Source organism: Cucurbitaria berberidis (genome assembly GCF_010015615.1).
Source record: "Cucurbitaria berberidis CBS 394.84 unplaced genomic scaffold K460scaffold_4, whole genome shotgun sequence".
NCBI classification, from domain to species: domain Eukaryota; kingdom Fungi; phylum Ascomycota; class Dothideomycetes; order Pleosporales; family Cucurbitariaceae; genus Cucurbitaria; species Cucurbitaria berberidis.
Genome location: NW_024468938.1, coordinates 2,584,068 through 2,603,248, shown reverse-complemented (window position 1 = coordinate 2,603,248; position 19,181 = coordinate 2,584,068). Strand labels below are relative to the sequence as shown.

At 50.1% G+C, this 19,181-nt stretch overlaps 8 protein-coding genes across 8 annotated transcripts; 2 read left to right on the top strand and 6 right to left on the bottom strand.

Annotated features, from left to right (window-relative positions):
* Window positions 1–630: 630 nt before the first annotated feature.
* Window positions 631–1,598, top strand: K460DRAFT_357305 (uncharacterized protein; the record flags this gene model as incomplete). Its single annotated transcript, XM_040932022.1, has 2 exons — window positions 631–1,196; window positions 1,355–1,598. The coding sequence occupies 2 exons, from the start codon at window positions 631–633 to the stop codon at window positions 1,596–1,598; spliced, it is 810 nt and encodes a 269-aa protein (XP_040786162.1).
* Window positions 1,599–1,684: 86 nt separating this feature from the next.
* On the bottom strand, window positions 1,685–3,135 carry K460DRAFT_368473 (dihydrodipicolinate synthetase family protein-like protein). Its single transcript, XM_040933782.1, has one exon. It carries the CDS (start codon window positions 2,923–2,925, stop codon window positions 1,984–1,986), a length of 942 nt encoding a protein of 313 aa, XP_040786161.1. The 5' UTR covers window positions 2,926–3,135; the 3' UTR covers window positions 1,685–1,983.
* Window positions 3,136–5,980: 2,845 nt separating this feature from the next.
* K460DRAFT_288688 (uncharacterized protein) lies at window positions 5,981–7,877 on the top strand (the record flags this gene model as incomplete). The annotated part of the gene is made up of 7 exons (XM_040929064.1): window positions 5,981–6,517; window positions 6,571–6,659; window positions 6,710–6,841; window positions 6,894–6,969; window positions 7,004–7,125; window positions 7,173–7,447; window positions 7,501–7,877. 7 exons carry the CDS (start codon window positions 5,981–5,983, stop codon window positions 7,875–7,877), a joined length of 1,608 nt encoding a protein of 535 aa, XP_040786160.1.
* Window positions 7,878–8,244: 367 nt separating this feature from the next.
* Window positions 8,245–11,481, bottom strand: K460DRAFT_341937 (glycoside hydrolase family 35 protein; the record flags this gene model as incomplete). Its single annotated transcript, XM_040931169.1, has 5 exons — window positions 8,245–10,266; window positions 10,315–10,941; window positions 10,987–11,173; window positions 11,223–11,299; window positions 11,350–11,481. 5 exons carry the CDS (start codon window positions 11,479–11,481, stop codon window positions 8,245–8,247), a joined length of 3,045 nt encoding a protein of 1,014 aa, XP_040786159.1.
* Window positions 11,482–11,547: 66 nt separating this feature from the next.
* On the bottom strand, window positions 11,548–12,783 carry K460DRAFT_368472 (DUF1961-domain-containing protein). The gene has a single exon (XM_040933781.1). It carries the CDS (start codon window positions 12,507–12,509, stop codon window positions 11,808–11,810), a length of 702 nt encoding a protein of 233 aa, XP_040786158.1. The 5' UTR covers window positions 12,510–12,783; the 3' UTR covers window positions 11,548–11,807.
* Window positions 12,784–13,233: 450 nt separating this feature from the next.
* Window positions 13,234–13,913, bottom strand: K460DRAFT_341932 (uncharacterized protein). Its single transcript, XM_040931168.1, has 3 exons — window positions 13,885–13,913; window positions 13,714–13,813; window positions 13,234–13,658 (listed from the first exon to the last, which is right to left on the bottom strand). Coding segments are annotated over exons 1-3 (426 nt in total). The 5' UTR covers window positions 13,886–13,913; the 3' UTR covers window positions 13,234–13,333.
* A 1,453-nt stretch (window positions 13,914–15,366) lies between these two features.
* Window positions 15,367–16,642, bottom strand: K460DRAFT_289692 (polysaccharide lyase family 9 protein; the record flags this gene model as incomplete). The annotated part of the gene is made up of 3 exons (XM_040929139.1): window positions 15,367–16,156; window positions 16,213–16,305; window positions 16,359–16,642. 3 exons carry the CDS (start codon window positions 16,640–16,642, stop codon window positions 15,367–15,369), a joined length of 1,167 nt encoding a protein of 388 aa, XP_040786156.1.
* Window positions 16,643–18,246: 1,604 nt separating this feature from the next.
* On the bottom strand, window positions 18,247–18,874 carry K460DRAFT_378704 (AMFR protein-like protein; the record flags this gene model as incomplete). Its single annotated transcript, XM_040935101.1, has 2 exons — window positions 18,247–18,540; window positions 18,593–18,874. The coding sequence occupies 2 exons, from the start codon at window positions 18,872–18,874 to the stop codon at window positions 18,247–18,249; spliced, it is 576 nt and encodes a 191-aa protein (XP_040786155.1).
* Window positions 18,875–19,181: the final 307 nt, after the last annotated feature.

Below are 19,181 nucleotides of genomic sequence, written 5' to 3'. Positions count from 1 at the left end.
GGAAGGTTGAGGCTAATCCTACGAGAATTCACGAACCCGGAACGCTCTGGGGGTGTGTCTTTCGTCGTTTGGCTGGCGCGCAAGTCGTACCAAGCAGTTATTTCGCTTGCTGGAACACTTCAAGTCACGGCGTCCAGGCTAGACGAGAAGCCCACCTTGCCCTATGGAGAAAGCATTCAAAACTTGACATTGCTTAGCCTAACTCTCTTTCCGCTTGCATTCGCGGCTTTGTGTGGGAGGAGTATGAAGAAGATAGCGCTGTGGAAAGTGGAGAGAGGGACAACAGTCGAAGTCAATTGCGGACTATGGCTCTCCCATGAACTCACTTCGCGCTGGCCCCTCCGTAGGGTCTCGAGCACACCATTAGCAGCCAGAGTCTTGTAGCCGCAGTGGGACACGCGATAACCCTCCGCTCTTTGAACTTCCTTACGCTCGGCCTACTCGTTCTATGGGCTCTTTCGCCGCTTGGGGGACAGAGCGCTCGACGGCTTGTGCACGAGACAAACACGACTTGATCTGAGGCTCGCTCAGTCTTTTATGTAAACGTCGATGCCAGCACAGAAGGAATCGTATAATGAGGATGCTGTAAGTCGCGTCAATGCAGTCCTCTCCACAAGCCTCTTAAGCCTCATGACAGCAGATACATCTGGGGGCACCCAAAGATCTGTCATGAAGAAAGACTTTTTCATATACGGAATCAGCAACGGGACTTCAGTTGAAAAGCTCCTATGTGGTAGCCAGTTCTTCTCTGGCAGTATGTATCTCTTCGAGTGTTCCATGAACAGCGTCCTAGTCGAGGCCAATGTGGCGTGCGCCTCAAACAGCTGCGAAACCAAACGGCTAAGACGACTCGCGACACCTCGTTGGGAAAGAAACCAAACACATCTTCCTTACAACGTCGTACACAACGGTATACCTTCAAGTACTTCATCACTCACCTTGCTGGCATCCGAGGAGACGCATCTATTTTCAAGCCTAATCCCATCGATGCCTACATTTACGGCGTTACTGCTTGGGGTATCCGACAGGAATGGCACCAAGACAGAACTGGACAGAATATATTGGAGTGCCCCAGAAATGTATCGAGATGTCGCACCGACTGACCAAGTTACTGAATACGTGCTGGGATGCCTCACGTTGGCCTCTGGCTATAACTCGGAACGACCCATATGCAAGATTGTTGAAGAATACAACTAGTAACGAGCCGTTTGAGAATCTTAGAATGAATAAGACCGAAGCTGTCATCACACGCCAGGTCCTCATCTACAAGCCAACACGCCTTGGGTCGCTACCTTGGCCCTCTGCTCTAGCATTCTGCTCATCGTTGGTCTAAGCAGCTTCTTTTTGTCTCCAGCGTCACCGCGCCTGATATTCTGGACTGCACTTCATCCTTCACCCGCGATAACCCCTATATCAAAGCGCCGGCGGGTGGGTCGGGACTTCATGGTGCGGAGCGTGCGCGGCTACTAAGGAAGATAAAGGTGCAGTTAGGTGAGGTGAATCCCACGTTGGAAATAGGATACATTGTGATCAAGAGTGTGGAGGGTGAGAAGGACGGTCAGCAGAGTAGGAACAGAAGGGGGAGAATGTACCGCTGAACGGAATGCTCATCTCGAGTCAACTTGTGGGTAACACTCGCCCAAAAGCACTCTTACGCCAGCCATTCCAAGCTTCATACATTTCTTCTCAATTCTGCTTAGACCGTAGGTCAAAAGGAGATTAGATTGGAGAGTAATCGACTGTTGTACGGGAGCAATAAAACTAGCTAACTGTTGATAGACGTACGATGCGGACTGCCGCTTGCAGTTCTAAAGCTATATTTTGCTACGACCCCTGGAAACTTTACTTCATACTACAAACATGCTAGTTGTTAGGGTTGATAGCTTAGCACTTTACGAAACAATCCTCCCAATACATGTATTGAATGGATCTTCGCTTTGATTCAAAATACGGTATTTGTTCGGTTCATATCCATGTCCCAGTTTAAAGACTGTTCTCGATTCCGGCCAACTCATCCATTGCACTCTTCACACTCGTCTTCACGGCCTCACCAACCGGAAGGTACGGTCGGCGTGGCTTCAATTTTTCTTCTGCGCCTTCGATTCCCGCCGCTTTTGCAGTGTACTGGCTAACAGCATGTTTCGTAGGCGCGATACCGGCTTTGATCGGGTTTTCTGCTAAGGCGGCCTTGCGGTGCAACTCCAGCGCCTCTTTGGTTTTGCCGCTAGTGTATAGCTCGTAGATCTTGGAGCATACTTTAGGAAATACGTTGCTGAATGCTGAAACGCAGCCTGCACTTCCAACTGCTAGCCCAGCAACCAACCAGTCAGCCTGCCCAGCATACACTGAGAACGACTCCGATGGTAGCTCTGCGCACAGTCGAGTGATTTTAGCTACACTCCCACATGTGAGCTTAACACCGACAATCTTCCCTGCATTCTGTTTTGCGAGTTCCGCGATGGTGACCGAGTCGAGGTCTACACCGTTGCAGATAGCTGGGAAATTGTAGATGACAATCGGCAACTCGCTCTTCTTCGCAACCTCTTCATAAAACCCCTTTATAACCTCCTTGCTTGTAGCAGCTCCATAGTACGCCGCCGGCAGGAGCAACCCATAATTTGCACCCGCAGCCACAGCATCCTGGATATTTTCCAACACCTGCGGCACACTGAACCCACTCACGCCTACCATTAACGGGTAATCGGGCCCAACCGCCGCTCTAGCAGCTTTGACCAGAGCAATCTTCTCATCACGTTTCAGGAGGAAGGCTTCAGCGTTTGACCCCAGGATCACGAGACCAGTCAATCCGGATTTGGAGAGATAAGTGAAGTATTGCTCTTGTGCGGCGAGGTCTAGGTGAAAGGTGGTTGAGTCATAGAAAGTTACAGCGGGGCACCATACGCCGGGTGCTGGAGGAGGGGCCATGTTGATAATTTTTGCGATTTGTGTTGTGTAGATGTTTTGAGGACTTGTTCTGGGGTGAAGTGGGTCTTTGGTAATGGCGGGGTAATAGCGAACCGACAAAACTTTTGGAGATGAGCCGCACGGTTCGGCCCCAACTTCGTTGATAGCGTCTGAGGGCAAATTCAATCAGGTGAAGATAGAACAAGTGAAATTTCTGCGCGGAGGAAGAGTAGTTGGATGTTATGCACAGTCGGGAGCGATACCGCCCTCCTTCAATATCCGGGTGTGCTGTTCCGATCGTTCCGATGCAGTTTCCGAATAAGGACTCAGTTCCAATTCTCCCCGCATTTCCAGGACACATACATTCCACTTCACATCCGCGGGGGTGACTCATGGAGCAGACAAGTCAAGTCCGATTACCTGATCTGGCTTGAAGTGCTGCTCTGAATCGAGGCCTTGCCTCCTTCACCTCTTAGTGGCACAGGTTGACCGCGCGAGCTAACGACACAACGGTCACACAGTGCCAATAAAAGACATTTGGGCCAGATGAACGTGCACAGCCTGAACAAGGTCCATATCTTTTAAGAGCCTTCGCAGAATGGCAAATCTCATGCAGATAACCAAGAATCCCTGGCGATGATCATTGACATCCTGTTGACAGTTTTGTTTACTTCCATTGAAACCTCTCAAGTCTTGCAGACTTTGTGCGATATACCACCCTCACTACCTACAATGCCGTCTCGGACCCAATACCGGTACTAGAGCGTTCTCGGCTCTAAGGTAAACATACGAGCCTCAGGCTTATTGTCAAGCACCCTAATAAATAAGGTGTCTAGACCAGACTGCTGTACTGCTAGCAGGAAAAGGAGCTCGCGATTCTTCAAGTCCGTTTATAAAAGCTAGAAAGATAAGTCACTGTTGTGAATAAGCTAATGGGGCAGGAACAAGGCACTTACCTGGCCGCTACACGAGGCGCGGGTTCAAATTACACTTGCGGCAATCCCGGAACGAACTTCCCCGGTGAATCCTCTACGATCAGAAGCGAGGTTGACCTGCTGCCCCTTTACTTTGGAGTGCTTTGGCGATTGGGCGACTATTTCTTTAAATTTCCCGGTGGCCTCATCATTATTCACACTGTTTCCAAGGTAAGTCCACCCAAAGATGGTCGAGGCTTCGAGCCTCCAGTGGGCTAGTGACCCTTACGATGATGAACGTACTTTGCCGCGCTGTCTGACTTACCAATCCTGGTTTGTAAATCTTAGGTGGCATAACGAGCCTGGGAGTCAATACTACTGGACTCCGGGATTTGTACGCTCAGATCGCGAACATCTTCTTGGCGCTATGTAGTCTTAGGCACTGATGGTTCCTTTCTCCGCAGATTTATTTGCAATGCCCGACTGACCATTGAGCTTACCCTAGTGGAGAATTTCTACGCTTTCTCAGCCTGATAAGCTGCTCTCTATAAACCGAATTCTTCTCATCACGTAGTCACAAGCACCATGAGAGCTAAAGAAGACCCAAGTCCCCCATCTGAAGAGGATTTCCAAAGCGCCTACGCCCTAGCTAAGCTATCGATGGTTCTGTGAAAGTACTTTGAGTGCGGAGATGTTTGTAATTACATTGATTCTTCCAGGATAGGCTTCGAGACGGTTCCCCCATCTGACGATAGCCGCGCGAGTAAGTATTACATCATATGCAACAACGCGCTACTGTCTTATTTCTAGGGCGCTTGCATGTACGATAGGAAGGACAAGCTTAGAAGTCGCATGTACGATATCGCAATCAGCCATGATGGATCCCGCACATTCTTCGTCGCGCTAGAAGGCCAAACAGTAGGGACACGCCTTTGTGAGGGAAAGCATTAGTATTGCGCCTTTCGCATATTTAAATTGTTAACCCCCATGCTTCGTGTTTTGAATGGTTATGTATGGAGGAACTTTCCGCCATAGGGCTAGGTGCACACGTAGTAATATACAGTTGGGCACTACAGAAAGGTGTGTCTGCGAATATTCAGGCACACTTGAGTCGAACCAAGGCAAACTCCATAGGCTCGAATTCCCTCGTTCATATACATAGATTGCGTAAGCGGCTGTTACCCCATAAGTACCGAACCCCACGAACTATCTGATTGTATTGTCCGACGAGACCAGGCCAGGTGCGGATCAGGTACAGGATGACAGGTCACCATGTACGCTCACAGCCCATTACGCCAGCATCCTGGCAGATGCGCGGATGGCAGTGCAAAGCTAGTCGCATGTCGGCTCCCCAACTGTGCCCTTGGGTCTGTAAGATGTTTCTCACACGTGCATGAAACAAATCAGGGCTGATAAGCCAGAGTTCCTTTCACGCGCCGTTTATCCATATTAACCCGGCTTCTGGTTGCTGCACTTTGACGTAACGACACTTGGAAAACCAAGCATTCAACACATAACATCGGGCCAGGGGAAGCAGAGCCCCAGGTTCCGTGAAAGAATCCGTGAAATTCTGTGGTACATCCCAATTACCAGGCTATGGGACATGTCTCGACGCGTCTAGGACGTGATATCACGCCCAGCTAAGACTACGGTATTTTCTGCGCTGATCCTTGCGTTATGCGATGTCGGTAGTTAGTCTCTCGAATGCTTCTTTCCCCGTCTTATGCGTCAAGCTTCAGCCGGCAGTGGGGCCCTATTCAAAACCCACACCGTCTACGACAGCACTGCAGATTGTCCGCAGGCGGTGCCGACGATAACAATATCGCTTCATATATTACTCTGACGGACTATAGGGTATGGTTCTCCGTGACCAAAACTAGCACGGACGGCAATTGCCCTCATGACACTTCGTACTTACAGCTGCCTCAATAGTGAGTTCCACCCACCGCCGGCAAATCCGGCTAGCCCATTTCACAAGATCGATCTGACGATGGTACTTCACTCGCCTCTCTCTGGTCGTCTGTACATGAAAGTGGTGGGGCTTGGCCCCCCAGCACTGATTAAAACTCGTGCTCTGGCACCCTGCGGGTGACTCCTACATCTCCAATCACCCCTGCCGCTTGTTTTCTCAGCATCTGTGTCTCAAAGCCTCGAGTATCACCATGGTAGACTCTTCTCCAGACCAATTTGCCGGTGGCAATAGTCATGACTCCTACGACGATGCGGAAAAGGGCATGCATAACCAGGCGCTGGAGATAATGGCACCTCCACCATTCGTATACACGGGTGGTCAGAAATGGCCGAAACACATCAACACTCAGCTGTCTCCCCTTTCACCAGTTCACGAAGGCATTACGCCGTTTTCAAGTGTCCCGGAGCTGTTGTTAAAATTTCCAGCAGGGCGACGGGCCACGGACGCCAATATCCTTGGGACCACCGTCAAGAAACCAGCACCATCAAAACCAAAAATCGGCCGATGGATTAAACTTGACTTATGGTTCAACACGTACCGAAAATTCTTCACCTTCATCACCTTGCTGAACTTGACGGGTATCATCCTTACCGCACTTGGTCGATTCCCTTACGCCGAGAACCACCTTGGCGCTGTAGTACTGGGGAACCTTCTCTGCGCAATCCTAATGCGGAATGAGCTGTGGTTGCGCATCCTTTATATTGTTGCTATACATGGTTTACGAAGTGTATGTTCTTCTTTCTGCTTGTCATAGACGACTACTGACAAATGCTTCTTTAGTGGGCCCCATTGCGCGTTAAGTTGGCAGCAACATCTGTCCTACAACATGTTGGAGGCATTCACTCGGGATGTGCTCTCTCTGGTGCTGCGTAATACAACCTTACAATCCAGTATCTTATGAAGCTGACATAGTATTTAGTTGGCTTGTGTATAAGATCGTGGATATCATACGTTATCGCGCCGTTCAGCACCCTGCTGTGATTGCCAGCGGCATAATCACAAACGTCTTCATCATCGTTTCCGTTTTGAGCGCCTTTCCTTGGGTTCGCAAGTTCGTCGCCTTGCTTCCTGCTTTGATCTTAGAATGCTAATGACTTGACTAGTACTTATCATAACGTATTCGAGAAACATCACAGGTTTATTGGATGGCTCGGCCTCGCGGTTTGTAGCTTTATTCTAGTTAGGTCTAGACACTGTAGCTGACCTTTTCTAGACGACCTGGATCTTCGTGGTCTTGGGAAACTCTTATGACATCAAACGCGGGCATTGGAATACCAACTCCCACACCCTACTAAACGCCCAAGAACTATGGTTTGCCGTCTTCATGACGATTTTGTACGTCAATATCTGCTTGTCTGCTGACTATTGCTCACCAATCACAGTGTGCTCATCCCTTGGGTTACCCTGCGAGAAGTCCCTGTCGAGGTTTCGCTTCCCTCTCCCAAAGTCGCCATTGTCCGGTTCGAGCGTGGGATGCAGCAGGGTCTCTTGGGAAGGATTAGTCGCACTTCCATCATGGAGTATCACGCCTTTGGCATCATCAGTGAAGGCACAAAGGCGACGCATCACTATATGATTTGCGGTGTTCAAGGCGACTTTACGAAAGACCTTGTTACCAACCCACCTAAGACACTGTGGACTCGAGAACTGAAATTTGGTACGCTTTCTCATCTATTTTCTCTATCAACGCCACCCACTAACATACCATAGCTGGTGTTGGCCACGCTTCTGCAATGTTCAAGAGAGGAATCCGCATCTGCACTGGCACTGGTATCGGAGCAGCGCTATCTACGTGCATCCAAAGCCCAAACTGGTTTCTCATCTGGATAGGCTCTGACCAAGAGAAAACTTTCGGACCAACCATTACAGGCCTCATCAGAAAGCACATCGAGCCGGAGAGAATGATCCTCTGGGATTCGAAGAAACGAGGAGGACGCCCTGACACTGTGGAGCTTCTCAAAGACACATGGACTAGGTTCGGAGCAGAGGTTATTTTCATAACGTCTAATATGCAGGGGAATGACGAGATGATGCAAGGTTGCCGCGCAGCTGGGCTGCATGCTTTCGGCACTTTGTGGGACTTTTGATGGGCAGTGTTTAGCATTGTTGAGTTACTTGTTCGTGAGAATGCATATTAGGAGTTCAAACTATAGATGGTATTTCATGTATTAGAAGCATCCATGCATATCGGAGTCCGCAAATGCTACAATGATGAAGTAATGCTACGCACTGTTCTCAGTGACATCATATAAATTGAATCGCATCAATCGAAACGTAGATTCTCTGATGATAGTTGATTGTTTGGTTGTTTAAGTGGTGCTACAGTTAAAGTTTAGTGGATAGAAGTGACGTAGCAGAAAAGACTGACAACTACCTTTCATACGGATCGAGTGTAGTGAACATGGTAAAATATACTGCAGCAAACATTCCCTTGCGCGAATTCACCTCCAGTTCTCAATATGCACCCTCCCTCTTCTCCCAACTCGATATCGGCGCCATCTTCACCTCACCATAGCCACTTTTCACCGGCATACCCGCAACCAGCTCGAAGCCATTCGGTTTCGCACCACCATGCTCCAGCGCCCAAATACTAACAGCGATGTGATTTTCGCCTCGATAATTCAGAATCCCCTCTGGTACCGGGAATCTCCGCTGCGGTCCGATGCCATTCGGAAACTTGCCAAAGTGATATCCGTTCACCCAGAGCTGTGCGCGCCAACCCTTTCCTTTACCGTCGAACGTGTCGCCGCGGAAGATAAACGACAGTGGGATGTCCCATTTTTGGGAGATATTGAGGGCAAACGAAGTCGTATAAAAACCGACTCCTGGTTCTGTCAGACCGGTTATCGGACCTGCACTGTCTGCCCAGGATCCGGTGGGCGCAGATGGGAGGTGGAAACCATTGCGCTCTGCCCACAGCGCGCCTTCGTTAAGCGGGCTACGCGTCCTGTCATGGTAATCTTCACCCCCAATATTCCCTGAAATCTTCCAGGTAATGCCATCGTCGGCACGGGAGGCATTATTCGAGGTGGTTGAATGACCAGGAAAGTCGTACCCAATAATACCTCGCGGCGTTTTCATCTCATTGTATCCAATGACCCAGTTCCCATTATGGCCCATGTGGTCGCTGAGAACTGTCAGCACATACCTCTCTCCGCGCTTAAAGCTCGGTAGTGGCAAAGTCAGATTCGCGATTGCAGCCTCGGCCGTTCCAGGCCATGACCCTATCCACGTCCCGTTCACCCATGCCGAGAACGCAAAGGCATTTCCACCCGAGACGTTCAAATGCAAAACGCTTTCATTGCCTGTGGCGGTGAAATGGCCCCGCATTATGAGCGACCCACCATTATAGCCGTACTCTGCGCCCCAGAGAACCTTAGGCGTGGTCAGGGGCCAGTACGTATTGTTAGTTTTGGTATGATCTGCATTGGTCCACGTGGAATCGTCGTATGTAGACTTCAACTCAGGAAGCGTATCGATGTATTTCCAAGGCAGCGAGCCCAGATCCGGAAGGCGGATGTCGGGAGCGGAAAACGCTACTGTGCCGCGGAGGAATCCATTGCGGTCGAGGGTTGATTCCACAGTGGCACCGTTGAAGGTGAGCGCTGTGATGTCCTTGTGCGCACCTCCGATTATCTCGAGTGTAGTAGTTGCATTGATGTCACCAACAAGCTTCACCTTCCCGTCTACGATAGCGGCGTTGCGAACAAGATACCCAGCGTTGACAATAAGGTCAGATGATGGATTCGCATTGTGAGAGTAGCTGCCTTCTGGCAGGGTACTCACAGTCCAGTAATTGTATGCCGAGTTTCGATCAAGGATGACAATGTACAAGTCGGAGCCGATACGTATGACTCGACGTTTCGGGGCCGTGTTCCAACTGAGGATGGTAACTCCATTACGATTCGAAAACTTGACTCCAGACCCTTCAACGGCTGTCGCGCCACTCGTCTTAGAAATTGCTAGCTCGTGCAATTCGTTGGGGCCTCCGTACACGACCAGAATCGACCTCGTTCCGTATTTCTTCCACGTGAAGATGTCGGCTGTTGAGTAAAGAAGGTTGAAGCCCCCCACATCATAGTCCGTGACATGAATTTTGGTGTCGCGGCCGTTGATAGAAAGACGTCCACCGAGTTGCGGTACGGTGATATTGCCTACACTTGTCTGCACCCTGAGTCTGTAAGAGGATGAGCCAAAGGAGTTGTACTTAGTTTGACGCGTGACGTAGAAGCTAGTTTTGTTGCCAAACAATGGTGTCACTGTAATAGCATCCGTATCCGTATAAAGGCCTGTAGTGTTATATCCAGCCACTGCAGAGGCCAATGCGGGCGATGCATGTACAAAATTTGCAATGAGCTTTGCCTCACTGTACTTTTCGAGGTGAACCTGGCGCTCTTCAGTGATGGCAGCGCCGTAATCGTAGGACGTGTATCCCGAAGCGTGGCCTAGATTGCCCCAATTTGTGCCACCAAATACCTAACTAGGATTAGTATACTGACTTCCACAGGAGCGGAAAGAACGCACCATGTAGGCACTGAAGATCGTAGCACCCGCCGCAATGTTATTTTTGTAAAACACCCGCTCAAATTCATAGTTGGTTAGTTCAGCACACTTCTCAAAGCCAACACCACCCCACGGCTGATATCCCCCGCCTTGGAACTCAACCAGCATATACGGCGTGTTCGGGCTCTGCTTCAGATGAGTCTCTCTCCAGTTCGTGGGTAGCGCATTATCGGTCCAGTTCGTAGGATCCATGCAATTGAATCCAACTGGATACGAATCATGGCCGTAAATATCCACAGGGGCGTCGGTTCCGGGCGCGTTGACTCCGTTGGGCCATGCCACGTTGTTGATGAACGGTACAACAATGCCAAGGGCGCGGAATTGTCGCATGAGGCCATTCATGTACAAGGCATCAGGGAACGTGACATTGTTAGTGCCCGCGGAGTACTCGTTTTCTGGTTGGAAGAGGATGACGGGTCCACCGTTGGTGATCTGGGCTTTGGCGATGATTGCGGTGATGGATTCGATGTAGTGTTTCGAGGCTTGTTGGTAATCTTGATCTGGTGTACGCAGGTTTCCGGAGATGCGCTGCAGCCACCCAGGGAATCCTCCTCCTGACACTTCAGCGTTGATGTACGGGCCAGGTCGCTGATGGATTAGCGAGCATCGTGACAAGTGGGGGGAAGTCCTTACAGCAATTAGATATATGCCGGCTTTCTTTGCCGCATCAAAGAACGGTTCCCAGTCGAAAACCCCCTCCGCGCTGAAAGATCCGCGCTTCCCCTCATGCAGAAACCAAGCAGCGTAGAAGGACACCCCATTATACCCAAGTGCTTTGATCTTTTGGAATACATCAAGCCATAGACCAGGAACTGGGAGACTAAGAAGCCGTGAGTGCCATACGCCGCGCCCTTTTTCGCCGTACGTACCGGAATGGGTGAAACTCGCCGCCCCAGAAGATGATGCGCTTACCGTGAACGAAAAGGGAGTGCTCGTCCCAAGTGACCTGTGTTGAGTATCAGATATGTTGGTGCGAGGTTACTAGAGTATGCTGACTATATCTTGGAGTGGAGCGCGCTTCTCAGCGATGATAAAGTCACTTGGTCTTCCGCCCAGCACGTGTGCTGTGATGTGGTGAATGTGAAGCGATGCTAGCGCAAGCCCAGCAAGAGCACGAACGAACCTCATCGCGAACTCTAAAGAACACTGGAAACGGTAAAGAGAAAAAATATCCAGGTACAGCAGAAGTAGAGTAGCAGATGGTACATGTATATTACTGTTCCGTGTGAGGTGCGCTACTACGCGACAAGTCAAGTCCTTCCCGTCGATCCGTTCATCCTCCACAACCACGCCTAAGCAGAACCGAGAATATTTCTGTGCTTTACCATGTCATTGTGGTGTAGTTTGACATTAGAATAGGCGGGTGTAATATGGAGGCGGAGAAATCCTCCTCCGCCGCGTGCGGGGTCTTGAGCTCGCGCATATCACGGTACCTAGGTGTACATTTCGACCTCCTATAGCTTCCAGACCTCTACATTGCGATACCTCGCGATGAGCGGTTGCATTTGTCGGAAGGCGATGCGACCGTCGCGCACTACCGGGCCTGTATTGGTATTGGTGTCGTCGAAGGAAAATAGCAGCAACCCGTTAACCTTGAAGCTAACGTTGCGCTTGTCCTTGATCACTTCAACTTTGTAGTAGGCACCCTTCACATCCTCCACAGCCGGCAGCGGGTCAGCACCTTGGGCAACGAGATTGAAGCCGGGGGACTTGCGCAGGTTCGCCAGATGGAAAACACGCTCCTCCGGCCAGCGACGACGGAAATACGATGCGTGCAGCAAGCGAATGTCGCTAGAATGGTATTGAGGATACGCCCCATTGCGTGGTTTGAGGCCCTTGTCGAAGATACTGCCACCTGCGACTGATGTGGCGCCAAAAAAGAACATAGCAAGCCCAGGCTCCTGGATGGGTTGGAATTCCCAGCTGATGCGGATGCGGTCAGGAAAGACTTCTGGAAGCCAGTACACGAAGTAGTCGTCTAGCTTGCCTGCGCCTCGCAGCTCGAGGGTGTTGTTGGAGACAGTCGCATTGAGAGGGCCTTCGGCGATCCAGCTCGAGATGGAGGCGCTGCTGTTGAAGGTATTGCGATAGAGAAGCTTCTCTCCTGCGACCGCCGACGCCATGACCGAGAGGACGGATAGAATTGACCAACGCATGGTGGATGATGGATGGCTATCCCGATGTTCGTTGGTGATCCAAGTCAAGTCAACAGCTCAAAGGACGCAGACGGCTCCCTTTCCTTATATAGAGCGGTGTACTTCACCGTTATCCTAACGTCTATTATGTCGCCATCCTTCGGTGATTTTATCGTCGTCACCTAGTGGCTCCGAGCCGTCCATTAACCAGGCTTCATCCTTCGCGAACATGTCAGGAACGACGAATATTGCGCCAACACGGGTTAGTCTACTGATATGGCGATGTCGCAATTGTCCAGGTACCATGCATCATCTCAGGCAAGCAGTGAGAAGAGTTGCTCTGAGGTATCCGCCCACCAGGTTCGCGTCAGTCGGCTCGGTAACTTTTGACCGAGGCATGACCGTTATGGATTTCCACCTATCATGTTAGTTAGCAGGAGACACGACCCTAGTATGCGAATCTGCTGTAGTGGATCTTGCAAGCAATTTGCTTGTTGTAATCCGATCTCAATGTTATGTTTTCTGATCAGACACACGCGCACCTTCGATCGCTTACTGAAGTTCGACCACCGTTCTTTCAACGCTAGTGGGCCGTTTACCCATCTGAGGATATCGACTATCAAAGCAACAAGTATAGTGAACTATTAGGCCTAAAATGGAGTTGCTCGGGTTCGGAAGTTCTTAGCCTACGGAGCTTTGAGCGGCGCATACATTTGTAACTGATTGTATTCTATTCCAAAGTAGTGTTCCTATGAAGTAACCAGGGCTCTTGCAAGTTGGTACTTGTTATCCTTATATTCTTTGAGTCATATTCTATCGTCTAAAATCATGCCTTCATTAAACTTTTACAACTTGGACTTGGCCTTCGCATCCTCCTCCCGGCCCTGGAGGTTAGGGTGGGGCGTCTTAACAGGCCTCGTAACGGCGTAGAAGGCGAGACCGTTTGACTTGGTTGAGAACTTGACCTTGGATCCGACGTGGAAGAATGCAAAGTCTCCGGGGACCATATGATGTGTGATTCCAGTGGCCTCGTCCAGGATATCAATTTGGCCGTTCAGCACATACTTGGTCTCTTCGAACGTGTAGTGCGCGGGGCGAGCGGGCCCAGCCTCGATCTTGTAGAACCCCGATGTGAAATAAGACGGTGAGTCTGTGGTTTTGGTCCGAATTCTACCGGACGATTAGATGGTTGAAGAGAGATTGAAGGCGAGTGGAGACAACTTACGAGTGGAAGTCGGCAACGGTCGCATTCTCGCCCTGTGGGAGGGGAATGAACTCGTGGCCCGCGCCCTTAATGACGGTGAGAGGGACTAGGTTTCCAGACACTAAGAACAACGAGGGTTAGCGGTCCTGAGAGGTAACGACGATGAGTAAGGAAATCGAAGGCGTGGCTTACTGTTTTTTTATTGCTTGAAAAGAAGGAAGTTGATAGGAAGAGTACAAAGCCACATTGAGTACATTGTGATTGATATAGGTACTCTTTCTCGCTCGGTACCGTTCCCGATGCGGCATTACATGTGTGCAATAATTGCCTGAATTAGGTAAGTCGTCCCGATTACGAAAGTTAGGTAAGCAGAACCTGTTACCTCTCTTAGCCTACAATGGTGCTAAAACCTTCACGACTCAACGCTGCATGTGTAATCTACGACGAATGTCTCAAAGTTCTGTATTATGAACGAATTGGGGAGTCGCCCGCTAATTTTTCACTATCCCATCTGGCGATTGTCGCGTTCTCAGAGCACTGTCGGAGTCCGACCCGGCATGCAGCCCGGAACTTGCGACCGTAGCTTCGAGACGCTAGTCGTGATAGCACTCAATCGTCGTCATACACCGATAGCAGCATTACGCAGTGATCCACCTTCTTAGAAACATACAGAGGCAAAGTGTACATCCAGGCTCACAGTCTGGGCCATGTATAATTCAAGTTATCTAAGTCTAGTATGGGTTTCTTCGAGACCTAAAACGGGTCCATGGGTGCACGCACGTTACAGGCGTTGGAGAGTGTGCCTAACAGGTTCGTCTAGACAAGAAACGAACATGCAAGGTCTATATCCATATAACCAATGTCGACGTTGACGCCTTCCAGTGTGTCCGTAGGAACCTGTAAGCGATTGAGCAAAGGTCAAATATAACGCTGAATTACCTGATACGCGTGGGGGCTACCAATGCCCTACCACCTGAGCAGATATCTCTACCTAGGTAATCGCTGGCTGCCCTATTCCTCTTTAGTACCTGGACCCCCAACGCAAGCCAAATGACCTTGGAAGCTAAGCATTGGGTAACACTGGGAGGCGCTACTGCGTCCCCGGCATTGCCGGCTAATCCGTAGAACGTGTTGAGCGTAGATCCTTGCAACCGACCTCCGTCCCGCACGCGCTCGCTATGCGCCAGAAACTTCTCACGACGTCAATTAAACTAGCTACGACTAGAAATAATAGAGACTCACTTATCGTATGAACCATTACAGCTGTTAAGAACCAAGCAGGCATTCGAACTACAAATATAGGACAACTTTTGTCATAGCCCTCTATCCACTTATAACTCTGCCTACTTATACGCTAGGGCGTCAAAATGATGAGACAAGGTTCCCCCCGAAGATGGACTCCGTAAGCCCTTGAGTGACTATAGGAGATCTCTTAGGCATAGTGTCAATCTGATGTGGAGTTATAGAGAAGGGCGCAGCAAACACAAAGGTTGATAAGAACGACTAATCGACGTTCTGAGGTGTATTGATTTCTGTACCAATTGATACTGGCTATTAGAACAACATGTCCGCCTCAGGTAAGTGCTAAGTAGATACAAGAAGATAAAGTAGCTAATGAAGGAAAGGTTGGACGCGAATTAAGTTGACCTGAGTCCCAGAGCGCATGCTTCTGCCTTAAACGTCCGCCTTGGTAGTTGCGCCAATTGGTGCATTTGTGGTCGGGATCAAGAAATCGCTTGCCTTGACTCGACCATCAGCTCCCCTGGGTCCTTTCAAAGTAGCAGGGTCGATACTCTTGAAGGAGGCATTGGACCAGCTGCCAGAGTTCCACGAGTTGCCGGAAGCCTTGACCGAAGAGACGAGGCTGACCTGCGCAGCAGGGCCACGATTGGCAACAGCGATATTAGCTGTCATAGTGGAAGACGAGCTTCGCAGATGGAAGCCGACATCGCCGTTGCTCCAGGCAGTGTTGCGCTCAAACCTCAAGGAACCCGGGTTTCCGTTATCAATGAAGCCCTTCTTGGCATTGTTGAACGCGATGCTGTTTCGGACGATATGGTTGGCGGGTGGGTTGTTTGTGATGCCCAACTTGAAGCCGTTACCGTCGCCATTGAAGTTGGAGAAGCCCCAGCGGTTGACGCCATTGCCCCATGCGTAAACCTCCTCTAGGGTAACAGGGGAGCCGAACATGAAGAGATCGAGTCCGTCGTCGACGTTGTCCCAAAGGCGGGCGTTGCGGAGGACGTTGCCCTCGCCAGAGCCCTGCTTGCACGCGAAACCGTCGGCGCTCTCTCCATTCTTACGGGGATCGCGGTTACGGTACGAATCTAGGAACTCCACGGTGTTGTTTGAAGATGCTCCCTGGAGCTGGAAACCAGTTTCGTAGTTGTCGTGCGTCCTAAGCAACTCATAGTTGTTGTGGGATGAATCGACTGCGTAGACTCCATATGGGCCATTGATGAGTCTGACAAAGACGATTAGCACAAATCACATGCGATCCTTACAAGTGCCTGAACCTACTCTAAGTTGTAGAACTTCCAGTAGTTGCCTTTCTCGATGTGCAGAATACCCCTTTCCTTGCTCGGGAGAGGCTGGTCCAACCCAGCGGGTGTTCTGCGGAATAGTTAGTTTCAAAAGCTTCCATGTTTAACATCTCGAAGACTCACCCAGGCAGCTTTTCTCCATCTATGATAACCTTGTCAGTCCCGAAGGAGCGCATGGTAATTGGCTGAATTCTGGTTCCGCTCTTGGTGATTTGGATGTTCGTGGTGGGTGCATATGTGCCAGCGCGGAGAAGGATGACATCGCCAGCGACTGCGGCATTCACTGCTGCTTGAATGGAGCCAAATGGCGCAGTAGCAGATCCAGTACCGCTACCGGTAGGTGAAACGAAGATTTCCTTGGCGGACACCAAAGGCGCAAGCAGCGCAACAACACTGAAGGATCGCATAGTGAACTGACTTCTACCAGAGAAGAGAAGAAGCTAAAAAAATCTTATAAAATGAGCGAAGAATGTTTCGTGGATATCCTGGTTCTAGGTAAGAATAACCTTGGACTTATAGACGGAGCATTTTCCTCATGCCAAGATATGTTTAATTACTAGGAAAGAAAGCCCCACTTCCACCAATAGAAGCGGTGTTTCCAATGTCACGTCCGGTACTAGAGTAGACATAACGGAGAGTATGAGGAGCCATGACTAGGCTGTAGATGGCCCAGCTTGAGAGACCGTGATGCTCCTGGACCCCGAGGGCTGGAATCTTTCAAGGCGCCAGCGAGAAACTAGTTTCAAACTAGGCTACTATTGCCCTTTTATCTCTTCTGGAAGGGCACCTTTGTATCTTTGGTGCGATGCAACTGAGGTATAGAAGTCGACTTCCACGTCGCCGCATGGTAACTCGTGCTCAGCTCTTGTACCACGTTATTCGTGGGTTTTCATTATGGTTCATTTCCTGGCAGGGATTGTCAACACCACTCTGGCGCTATGGCTGCACGATGTGGAAGGCGTCTTCGGATACGCCCCTGTCGAACTGGCAAAGTAGTGGTGCGTCTAGCTGTAACTATCTCGGAAGTTATCTTGCTGTGGGTTTGGTGTGGAGGCTTGTCCCCTAATCTCCGTGAGAGGTTTCACTTGGCTTTACTTGGCATCTCTTGGCACATCAAGCTCAAATGTCGCCACCTCCAGCATTGCTAATGCAAGTCATGTTCTAGATTGCCCGTATTAAATGGTCAGACACGCTAGAACAAAGCTCAGATGTCTGGTCCACTGCAACAACTGACACTTTAAAATGCATGTTAGTGCTTGGCAAGGCTTCTGAACGAGACCAAACCCGTTCCTATTTTCGTGATTCAGCTTGAAATACAACAAATAAGGAATTGCAAACTAATCTGATTTGCTGCTTAGTGTACTTAAAGAAGACTCCTAGCAGTGGTCGGGGCGGTGACTGACGTTGGGGATGCCTAACACTAGAGAGTGTTTGAATAGCGCGTTCGCATAGAAGTAGGTATCCTCGAGGCTAGAGAGGCTAAGCGTTTGTAGGGCTTTGGGATGAGACCTATTCTCACTTCAGTAGGTAAGTAGCACGACGAATTAGTAGTAGAAGCGACTATATCCAAATTTCGTCAGATCAAGGATTCCTCGCTTCCTCACTGATCAGCGTTTCCAGCTTTTTCGGCCTCTCCAGCTTCGTGGAGTCAGATTCTGACCTACGCGCCAGTAATGCGAATTGCCGAAGTGCGTCCGGCCATATTTGTTCCGCTTTCACTCTCGTAGTGTAGAGAGCCATCGATGCAGTAGTGTGGAAGTCACAAGTGATCTGTGTGATCTGTGTATGCGAGCGTAGAGCAAAGCCCTTGAAGCTAAGCAACCTCAATCTGCAGCTCATATGATAAAGACAGCATTAGAAAGTCATCCTTCAATTATAGCTCAGGGGGGATGTGCAGTAGTAAGGTAAGTAAGAATTGACCGGCGAGATCCTGGGTATATCACCAACGCATATGTACTTGCCACCATGCAGCTCTAGAACCTATATTGATTTCCTGTCTTCCTCAACCCACCTAAGCCGTCGCTCCAGAAGCCTTTGCCTTCTCTTTCTCTTCCAGCTTTCTCCTCGCTGCAAGGATCATCTCCTCTCTCCGTCTTTGGAGGTTTGCCTGCCTCTCATTACGGTCTTGGCTCCATGACTTTACTTTTGGTTGCTCGATGTCGGTCGGCTGCGCGGTTTGTGACAGCTTCGTTGATAGGTTGTATTTCGTTATCAAATCGGGGTGTACTGGTTTGGCGACCGGTGTTGCTGTTCGCGCGGGCTGGGCAGTTCGACGATCTTCTGGTAATACGAATGACGCTGGTGCCTGTTCTTACTATTAGCCGATATCCCAGATCTTGACCCAATGAGTATCTTACGCTATCCAGACCCCGCCCGCTTAACACCCTCTCCGTGGTGGCCGTAAGGTTTCCGCCATTCCTCTGCAAATCCCATCCAATATCCCGTCTACTTAGGTGCGGGAACATGTCTGCTACTTGGTGTATCTGGGCGGGGTTTATGCGTGGGGCAGAGCCAGAGCGGTTTGCGGTTGCTGCTCGCGTGCCTTCTGTGGAGGGCTTGCTCAAGTACCATCGTACGGCGAGGAAGGTGACAACAATGAAGACGAGGACTTGAGGAATGTTTATGGATTGTTCTGCCATGGTGGCGTGGTGTGCTTGGGGGCTAAGGTGGCAGATCGTGAATGATGAGCTCGGAAGCGGTTTCCGAACTGCGGCGTGGAGTTGTAGCAGTAGTGGACGGTGAGGCGGTGAGACAGACGTAGGGGTGCTGCGTTTTGCGATTATTTCAAGGATCCACCTCGCTCTCTAGCCAGAGTGAGTATAGATGAGGTTGTCGTGGTGAAGAAGTTCAACTACCGGAGAAGGGTGACGTTGACGTACCGGCCGTCGGCGAACTTCCGATAACCTTGTTGATGCCGCTTGGACCCCTTTTCTGGCTTCACGTTGC

Coding starts and splice junctions, on each gene's coding strand:
- K460DRAFT_368473 (XM_040933782.1), bottom strand. CDS start 2,925: ATGGCCCCTCCTCCAGCACCCGGCGTATGGTGCCCCGCTGTAACTTTC.
- K460DRAFT_341932 (XM_040931168.1), bottom strand. Junction 13,659..13,713: donor ACCGTTGCCGACTTCCACTC/GTAAGTTGTCTC, acceptor ATCGTCCGGTAG/AATTCGGACCAAAACCACAG.
- K460DRAFT_368472 (XM_040933781.1), bottom strand. CDS start 12,509: ATGCGTTGGTCAATTCTATCCGTCCTCTCGGTCATGGCGTCGGCGGTC.